Source organism: Falco punctatus, assembly GCF_963210335.1.
Source record: "Falco punctatus genome assembly, contig: scaffold_40, whole genome shotgun sequence".
Lineage (NCBI taxonomy): Eukaryota > Metazoa > Chordata > Aves > Falconiformes > Falconidae > Falco > Falco punctatus.
The window spans coordinates 869,711-879,493 of record NW_027660300.1 but is presented as its reverse complement, the minus strand read 5'-3'; the positions used below and the strand labels follow the sequence as shown (position 1 = coordinate 879,493).

General features: G+C 56.4%; 1 protein-coding gene across 1 annotated transcript; it reads right to left on the bottom strand.

Annotated features, from left to right (window-relative positions):
• Window positions 1-4,513: 4,513 nt before the first annotated feature.
• LOC308057207 (olfactory receptor 14C36-like) lies at window positions 4,514-6,440 on the bottom strand. Its single transcript, XM_080411337.1, has one exon. It carries the CDS (start codon window positions 6,423-6,425, stop codon window positions 5,490-5,492), a length of 936 nt encoding a protein of 311 aa, XP_080267463.1. The 5' UTR covers window positions 6,426-6,440; the 3' UTR covers window positions 4,514-5,489.
• Window positions 6,441-9,783: the final 3,343 nt, after the last annotated feature.

The following is a 9,783-nucleotide window of genomic DNA, read 5'->3' as shown; positions in this document are numbered from 1 at the left end:
TGACCAACAGCCTCCTGGGCTGTATGACCAGGAGCACAGCCACGGCAAGTCATTCCCTCCCTCTGCTTCCCACTTGTTTCACCACATCTAGAGTACTTGTCTAGCTTTGGTGCTCCGCAATAGCAGAGAGACATTGGCACGCTGGAGCCATTTCAGTAAAGAATCACAGAGATGGTCAAGGCTGGAGCACGTGCCCTGGTAGATCAGGCTGAGGGAGCTGGGCTGGTCCACGCTGGAGAATGGAGGGCTTTTGTGGGAGGATGTAAGAGCCTTGTGTTGCCTATGGCAAGGTTTCCAAGTACTCACTGTGGTACAAGGCAGGAGCACAGGAAGCAATGAACTGAAGCAAGAGCACTGTCCTCCTTCTTCACCTGCAGCCTTTAGCTCGGGGAACCACAGGCTGCACAAACCCCCATGGTGAGGGGTGTGCCACCAGTTAGAGTCCCCTTGGGTGACATTTCTGGCACCTGAGCGGGTAACTGTCCAGGTGGATTTTCCAAGGGTAAATCCTGCCTCGCCAACCTGACAGCCTGCAGTTGTGCGTGAGGAGCTCCACAGTGGATGTCATTTCCCTCAGCTTCAGCCAAACTCTTGTCATGGTTTTCATCAGCGTTCTTCTGCCCACGTGAGGCCATGACACTCTGGGTGGGAACAGAAGGAGATGGGTAAAACACCAGCGGGATGGGTAGGCTGAGAGAGCAGTGGGGAAGGGCTCACACCCCACCTGGAGGCCACTGGGACATACTGGGGCAGTGTGGACGTTGCAGAGGACTCTCCAGATTACAGTTTAAGGGCTGTATAGATGACCCCGTGGAGGCAAGTCTCACAGTGTCTGTCGGTGGCACCAAACTGAGAGGACCATCCCTGTGCCCTAGGGATGCCATGAGGGGAACCCTGGCAGGTGGGGTGGCCGCCCTGTCAGGAGCTGCACAGATGCAGGACGGACCAAGGGCAGAGCCTGCCCCTCCCTCGAATGGACTAACACCCTGCAGCTGCAGGGCCTGGGACCTGCCTGGCTGGGCAGTGTCTGTGCAGAAAAGGCCCTGGTGGTGCTGGGGGACAGAAGGCAAAACACAATCCCAGCCCGTGACCTGGCAGCAGAGGCAGCCAGCAGTGCCCTGGAGCATATGAAGAGGGGCCTTGCCAAGGGAGTGCGGGAAGTGACTGTGTCCCCATGCTCATCCCTCGTTAGACCCCCTGTCCGTGACTGTGCTCGTTTTTGGGCCCTGACAGGGAGTGAAGGGGGGAGGGAGCGGCTGGGTGGCTGCTGGGCTTTTGGCCAGAGACAAGCCACTACAGCAAGGAAGGTGTGTATGACTGGGAGTTCAGTGAAGGGTCATTGAGATGCTCAGGGGCTGGAACACTTTCCCAGGAGGGGAAACTGAGGGCAAGGCCCTTGTTCAGCCTGCACAAGGGAAGGCCTTGGGAGCTCCTAGTGACCTGCCAGTCCCAGTGGGGAGGTGGTCAGGAAGATGAGCCCAGTCTTGGAACTATGGAGCCTGTCAGGAATGTGATAGCCAATCGTCAGATGTGGAAATAAGAATATTCTTGGCCAGAGGTAATGAAATGACCAACCTCCACATCACGGGGTGTCTGAAGCTATATACAGAATGCAAACAAATGCTCTACTTGGATAGTGTGAACTTCTTTGCTAAAAGTGGGGGAAGGCAGAGGAATCTCAGTGCTTTCTGGTTCCTGTGAGAGGAGCTGAAGGTAACAATTTTGTTCCTCCCTTTCAGTCCGTGACACCCAGAAGCCTGACCTGCTTTTCCTTCTCCTCCTCCTAACAACTGATGAAGGGATGGGAAGTAAGGAAGCAGAGAGCCCCTAGGTCATAGTGTCATTTCCTTGGACATCCCATCTAGTATCAAGAGGGAAAATGAGCCTGCAAGGCCAAATGAACAAGGTCTATGGACAGGGAACACTGTGTGTGAAATATTTCCTGGAGACCTGCAGACCCACAGCACAGATCACGCTGGAGCTGAATCTCCTCCTGGCATCAATGGCCTCCCAAAGCCATGGAGAAAACTTTGGGTGGAGGCCCCAGGTGAGGTTGGTCAGGGCCAGGAAGGCCTAGGGATGCTCTCAGGGCCCTGCCCCCATGGGATCCCACCTGCCAGTGCCCTCAGCAGGCCAGGTTCTCCTTCCCTCCTGCCCCAGGGCTGTGCTCTGCTGCTCTCCTTCCCCACTTATCTGGGAATCAGGGACACCACAACTGCACACTACTACAACCAAGGTGGCATTGCTATTCACATCCCTGAGCAGATTGTTGTCTTTGGGGAGCCCCAGGTGCAGATGAGCATCAGACTGGGTGGCCTGTTTGGTCTGGGGAACTCGCCCACAAGCCCCTGGGCTCCTGGCATCCTTGCTTACCTGTGCAGTGATCACCAAGGAGACGGATTCCCCCAGAAGAGCCAGGCTCTGTGATCCACAGGTTTCCTCAGGTCATTTCAAGAAGACATTGTTCATGCCTCACCCTGACTGTATGACCTGTCACTCTGTCCTGCCTCGGGCTGGCATGGAGTGCATGTTCTTCACAGCAGCCCTTCTGGTGCTGTGCTTTGCGTCTCTTCCTAGGGCAGCGCTGACCACGCACCAGTGTTTTGGCCACCGCTGCAGAGTAATCACCAAGGCTTCTCTTTCTCACACTCTGCCTGCGCTACAAGGAGACTGGGGGGATGCAAGAAGCTGGGACAGCTGACCCCCATGACCACAGGGATATTGCCTATCCCAGGACGTTGTGCTCATCAATAACAGCTCGGGGAAAGGAGGATGAAAAGAGAACGTTTGTGGTCGTGGCATTTGTCCTCCCGTGTCACTGACAGATGTGCTGAAGAGCAGCTCTTATGGGGATGGCTGAACCCCTGCCTGCCCATGGCAAGGAGTGAGCGAATTGCTCATGTTGCTCCTTGCACACACAAAGCTTTTGCTTCTCCTATTAAACTCTGTTTTTCCTGACCTGTGAGTTTTCCTCTGATCCTCTCCTCCATCACGCTGGGCATGGAAGGGGTCAGTGAGCAACAGATTCTGGGTGTTTGGGTGCTGGCCAGTGTCAAACCACAACTAATTCCTCCCACAGTGCCACCCTGGCTGGTCTCCCCTGTGATCCCGAAACAAGCTCCCACCTCACCCCTTGGCCCATCCACTAGAAGAGCTCCATCTGTCTGAGCTGCCCTGACATCCCACAGAGCGTCCCCCTCCCCTCATCTTTCCCGTAGGTCTCCCCTACAGACCTTGTGTCTCTATCCCCCACCAAAGGCGTGGGAGCTGCCCTGCCCCTCCTCAGCGCTTACGGCACTGATGTCACAGCTCTGTGGTGGCACAGGGGGCTCCTGCTGCCCGTGCCCCAGGCGGTGGGCTCTGGGGCCCATGTGGGCTGCAGCACCTCAGGTGTGGCACCAGGGCCAAGGGCAGGCTTGTCACAGGGACGGGAGCCCTTGTGTGGGAGGGGTTTGCTGCCCAGCAGAGGATGCTGGAGCGGGTGGCAGGGGGCAGCAGAAGGATGAAGGAGCTTCCCACCACGAGAGCAAAGGCTGCAGTCCCCGAGGCCAGAGGGCAACAGGCCTGGGCTGCGCAGCCCTGGCAGGAGAGGGCTTTGCTCTCCCAGGTGACTCTGTAGCACCCTGCGGCCTGTGCCAGAGCTGAAGCTCATCACCAAGATGGGCACGATGCTGCTGCTGGTGCTGAGCAAGTCCCTGGGGGAGGCCAGCCTGTTATGCAGCCCTCCTGGGGCTATCCTGCTGGTGGCAGGCCGGCCAGAGAGCAGCTCTGCAGAGAAGGACCTTTGGGTGCCAGAGGACAAGCAGCTGAGCAGGAGCCATGTAACAGGCTCATGTGAGCCAAGGTAACACTTTTTGAACTGAGGATGTTCAACCACTGCAGGTAGTTGCCAAGAGTGGTTATGGAATGTCCACCCCTTGACATAGCCCAAACCTACCAAGCCAAGGCCTTGTACAACCGGCTTGAGCTGGCCGTGCTTCTCCTAGGGGGTTTCACTGGATGATCTCCAGAGGTCCCTTCCAATGTCAACATTCTCTGTCATTCTCTGAGTTTCAAGGACACAAGCAAGACAGAATGAAATGAAGAATGCATACCCTTGACCGCAAAGATAGCGGGGTCTATGGAGAGGACCCACGCTGGAGCAGGGCAGAAGTGTGAGGAGGAAGGAGCAGCAGAGGTGTTCTGTGCCATCAACCCTCTTCAACATCCCCCCCGCACCTCTCAGGGTGTGCTTGTGTGGGTGAATTGGGACCAATGGAGTAATTTGGCCCTGGGAGAAACTGGGGAAGGGTCTTCAATGTTTTGGTCATTGTTTCTCACAATCAACATCTTGTTTTAATTGGCAATGAATGAAATTGATCTTTGGCAAGACAACACATCTTTGGCTATGACAGGGATCGGTAAGTAATCTCTCTGCCTTTACCTTGACCCAGGAGCATCGCTGGCTTATTTTCTCCCTTTGTCCTATTGAGTCAGGGGAGCAGATGAACAGCTGAGGGGCTGGCTGGGTGCTGGCCGTGGTTAACCCCACCACAGGACCATATCAGGACTGCTGAGCCCACAATGGAGCTCCCCAGCACAAGAAAGACCCTGCCAGACTGGAGCAAGTCCTGCAGAAGCCAGAAGGATGGCTGGGACCTGGATCATGTTATGGACAAGGAGAGGCTGAGAAACTGGCGTTTATTTGAGATAACACCTAGAGTGAAAGACTGGAGCCCTGGACCCAGGCCAGTTGGTGGGATCTCCGTCAGTGGTTTACTTCACTATTTGTCAAAGCAAAGCCGTGAGGATTTGATCTGGTTGGAGATGTCTGACCACGGCCTTGGCTGAGTGGCCAACTGAGGCAAGAGGTATGGGACTTGTGTGTAACCAGTGACAGTAGGAAAGTGGCTCCATTTACATTTAGAATTGCAATGGATTTGGGTATCACTGAGCCACTAAGGATGACAGAGGTGACCATGCAGCAAATGTTCCTCGTAGGGACTGGGGTGTACAACAAGCAAAGGAAATGACTGGTGCTTGGGACATCTTGGGGCACCTGGGGCAGCTTCCCCTGGATGGATATCCAAGGAACATGGCACTGAGCAGAGCCCTGTGTCCCACCCGATTACTGCCTTGCTTCCTTCACCGTGACCCAAGGATTTGCACCAGGACACCCTGCAGTGTGCCCCCACCCTGTTATTTGCCCCAACTTTGCACACTCACACAGCTGAGCTCTACACTGGTGCTTTACTCTCCTGGGAACTTGATAGATATCTCCACTAGACAAGCCCCTTAAATTACAGAGATGTGACACAGGAGTCCAGCTGCACCACCCTGGATGCAAAAGTACAAAAGCCTCTGGGTCAGGCAGGCTGGGGTCATTCCTTTGAGGAAGTGGAGTGCATGCAAACATTCTAGGAGAAACACAATTGTGACATTAAAAGTGCTAAATGCACAGGATGTTCCCGAGATGACCAGGAGACACCTTGTGAAGAGATTGAGGCAGTTCAGTGCTGCTGAGAGAAACCTGACTGCATCAGCTTCTTCAGTGCGTCCTTCAGCTCCTGGTTCCTCATGCTGTAGATGAAGGGGTTCAGTGCTGGAGGCACCACCATGTACAGAACTGGCACCACCAGGTCCAGAGATGAGGAGGAGAGGGAAGGGAGCTTCAGGTAGGCAAAAGTGGCAGTGCTGAGATAGAGGGAGACCACGGCCAGGTGAGGGAGGCACGTGGAAAAGGCTTTGTGCCGTCCCTGCTCAGAGGGGACCCTCAGCACAGCCCTGAAGATCTGCATGTAAGACAGAACAATGAAAACAAAACATCCACAGGCTAAACAGGAACTAATCACAATTAGCCCCACTTCCCTGAGGTAGGTGTGTGAGCAGGAGAGCTTGAGGATCTGTGGGATTTCACAGAAGACCTGTCCCAGGGCATTGCCTTGGCAGAGCGGCAGTGACAGTGTATTGGCCGTGTGCAGCGCAGCATTGAGAAACCCACTGGCCCAGGCAGCTGCTGCCATGTGGACACAAGCTCTGCTGCCCAGCAGGGTCCCGTAGCGCAGGGGCTGGCAGATGGCCACAAAGCGGTCATAGGCCATGACGGTGAGGAGAGAACACTCTGCTGAAAGGAAAAAGACAATCAGGAAGAGCTGTGCAGCACATCCTGAGTAGGAGATGTCCCTGGTGTCCCAGAGGGAGCTGGCCATGGCTTTGGGGAGAGTGGTGGAGATGGAGCCCAGGTCGAGGAGGGAGAGGTTGAGGAGGAAGAAGTACATGGGGGTGTGCAGGTGGTGGTCGCACACTACGGTGGTGATGATGAGTACGTTGGCCATGAGGGCAGCCAGGTAGATGCCCAGGGAGAGCCAGAAATGCAAGAGCTGCAGCTCCCACGTGTCTGCCAATGCCAGGAGGAGGAAGTGGGTGATGGAGCTGCTGTTGGACATCTGCTGTTTCCAACCATAGGGTCCCGTTCATGAAGAAAACATAGTGACAAGTCAGTAAAGACTTCTGTGAGCCAAGTGAAAACCCTTTCTCCTAGATGCGCCCCCGGTGCCCCCTGTCCCCCCAGTGCCGTTCCTAGGAGAGCTCCCTTCCGAGCCGTGGCTGGAGCAGTGCTGAGTGCTGGCCGAGTGTGCTGTGAGGAGTAGGGGCTGTGCCCGCTGGCTGCCCAGCAGTGAGCCCTGCTCTGCAGCAGGGGCTTCATGGGAACCCTGGGGGCAGGGGCCAGTCCTGGCCTTGCCCTGGCTCAGCCCAAACTGCTCCCAGCGCAGAAGGGCCTGTCAGCATCGGCTCTGCCCGTGCTGTGCCACGGCCATGGCCAGAGTCAGGTCAGGAGGGCTTTGTGCTGTGCTCAGGGAGAGCAGAGTGAGTGCTGAGAGGCAAGGGGACTGTCTGTGCCTGAGGGCAGAGGCAGGCACTCTGCTCTCTCCATCCCTCTCCTTCCCAGCTGCCCGGCAATTGCTCCTTTCTTAGATGGAGAGTGATCACACTGCCATGTGACCCTGACAAGCAGCCAGGCACTGCTGAGAGCAGAGGGATCCACTGCAGAGAAGAAAATGCCTCATCCCTTCCCGAAGGCTCAGCACCACACTGCTACCCAAGGACACCCAGGGCTCACTGTGTGCCCTGGAAGCAGTACAGACCTTGGGTGGACACCCGAGGTAGATAGTCAAGGGTCCTGATCATGGAAAGCTTGAGACAGAGTGTCAGCTCCTCCCCCAGCCTCACAGGCTGCATTGCCCACAGCATCACAGGTTAGGGGAAAGCTGGGACACCTCCATGGTAGACGACATGTCTGCACAGGAGGACCCACAAGGTCTGTGCCTGAGCCTGCAGCTGAAACCCCTATTGCCAGAGAGCCTGTCTGCAATCCCAATAGCATCTGAGCAAGGCCAGGAGAGAGACAAAGGGACACTCGGGAACTCCTTCCCCTTGCCCAGCGCGGCACACCACCTCCCACACAGCAGCAGTGCAGGACAGTCACCCTCAGGCTCTGCTCAGCGAGAAATGGCAGCGTGGCAGCAGGAGAGATGCACTTCATCCCTTCTGCTGCCCTGCTGGACCAGGAGCTGTAGAAACACACGAAACCAACGGTCTAAAGGCTGTGCTGGGTGGGAGAGGAGAGCAGAGGTGTGTTGCTCAGGGAAGGCACCTGCACGGCAGACCATGGCCAGGAGGTGCCCCTATCTGCCCTGCATCAGGGTTCCCCTCAGCATCTCCCCCGCTCCCTGCCCAGGGCTCTGCTGCCTGCAGCTGTCCCTGCCAGCAGCTCTTTCTCTGGCCTCAGGGCCCTTCCCTGCCAGCGCTCACAGAGCCCAGCTCAGCCCCTGTGTGCCCAGCTGTGCCCTGCAGCCGCTCTCTGCCTGCAGGCAGGAACAAACAGCTCCCCCAAAGCCTGAGGGAAAAGGAGAGCTGATGCTGGTTTCATCTGCAGCGTGCTGGGGAGGGAAGGCACTTGCTCAGCTTCCTCATCAACCTCCCTGTGATGCTTTCAGCATCTCAGCCCCTGCTCTGACCTGCACAGCTGAGTTTCCATTGCACCAAGGGAGCCACAGAAAAGTGGCAGCAGAGATTCAGGCAAGCACAGAGCCAAGCAGTGAACCCCTGCCATGAACGTGCTCATGGAAAGTCCCCTTGGAAATGACCTGGAGATGTGAACAGCTCTGATATATGCAGCACCAACACAAAATCACTGAGACCTTGTCCTGCTGGGGGTCGCTCCCTCCACACCAACTTTTGCCCGCATCAGCACAGGAGCTCACCGGCAGGCAGAGAGCTGCCCCTGGCAGGCGGCAGAGCCCCTGCCCCAGCACACAGCCCCCGCGGCTGCAGGGACCCTGCTGGCAAGGACAGCCCTGGGCACCCCTGCCTGCACAGCCACCTTCACAGCCCTGCAGCCGGCCCTGGCACAAGGCAGCCCACATGCCCTGGCCCTCCCACGCTGCAGCAGGGAAGCCCTGCTCTGCAGCACACTGGCCTCCTCCACAGCAAAAGGCTCCCACACGGTCCCACAGGCTGGGGGGGCCCCAGCTGCTGCAGACCCGGCTAGCAACTGCAGAGGCATTGCCCTGCAGCCACACACTTACCGGCTCAAGGGCTCTGCAGATTTCTCCAGCAGGGAGCTCTCAGCAGCCTCCCACCAAGGTCTGCTTTTGAGCTCTCCCTGCCTCCCTCCTCTGCCCCTCTGGGCTCCCTCCAGCTGTCCCTGGGGCTGCAGGGGAACCTGCTGGGCAGCAGCATGAGGCAATCCCTCATGGGCCTTGCCTCACCTGGGGGGACACACTTATTTCCAGCACTGGCAATTCCCTTACTAGGAAAAGTTTTCTGCTTGAGTATCAACTTTTGTTAACCCTTCAGTAGCCAGCACAGAAGGAAGACTGCAGCAAAGGATCCAAGTACTCCTAACGGAGCGTGTGTGTACGTGTGTGTCTGGTGGTTCTGCAGGCAGGGCAGGGAGGATGTCCTCAGTGCTTCAGTAAGCCCTGCAGAGCCCATTTCAGCACTTCATTGCACAGTCCGAGGGCTCAAGACTCAGCTCTCCTTTGCCCAGGCCACGTCTCTGCTCTGAAGCAAAGCCTTTGCACCCACGGGCTCGGGGACACTTGGTACCAGGTTGCCTTGTGGCCAGGCAGAGCTGGGCTGGTGCCACAGCTGGGGGGCTTCAGCCCAGATGTGCAGCAGTGCTTTCACACTAAGACAAGGGGTTTCCTCAGACTCTTGGCTTTTAATGAGCCTGGCAGTTTCCCAAGACAGACGAGACCCTTGTGTCTGACCAACCTGCCCACGACCTGCGCTTTGACAGCCCACTGTATCCGAGGGTGACTCTACCAACCTATCCAGGAACCCCACTGACAGCATCATTGAGTCAGAGCCCTTAAAACCCCTACTCACATCTCCAGAGACTTATAGAAAATGAACTTCAGCTGAAGATTTTTATTATGCAAGTTTGTGACAGAGTAAGGTTCAAGGGATGCCAGTAATGGTAGACTGACTGCAAAACACGCTTAAAGCAACACCCTGAGCAACAGCTACCGTGAGTTTGTGCTAGCATAAAGTTCTTACCCTATAGGCGTCCCTAGGGGGAATGACAGGTTCAGCCCATCCACTGATCCCAGAAGTTCCCATGGAGTCTCCACTCACTTATCCCCTCATTGTCCACTTTGACACTTCATAGCACATTGCTTATTCATTTACCTACACGGGATAGGTTACAGGTTTCTCACTCGTGATGTACATTAGTGCTCACCCTCAGGCAGCACCACGGAAGGCTTTCACTGACTGCACATGCTTCCCAAGCGGGGT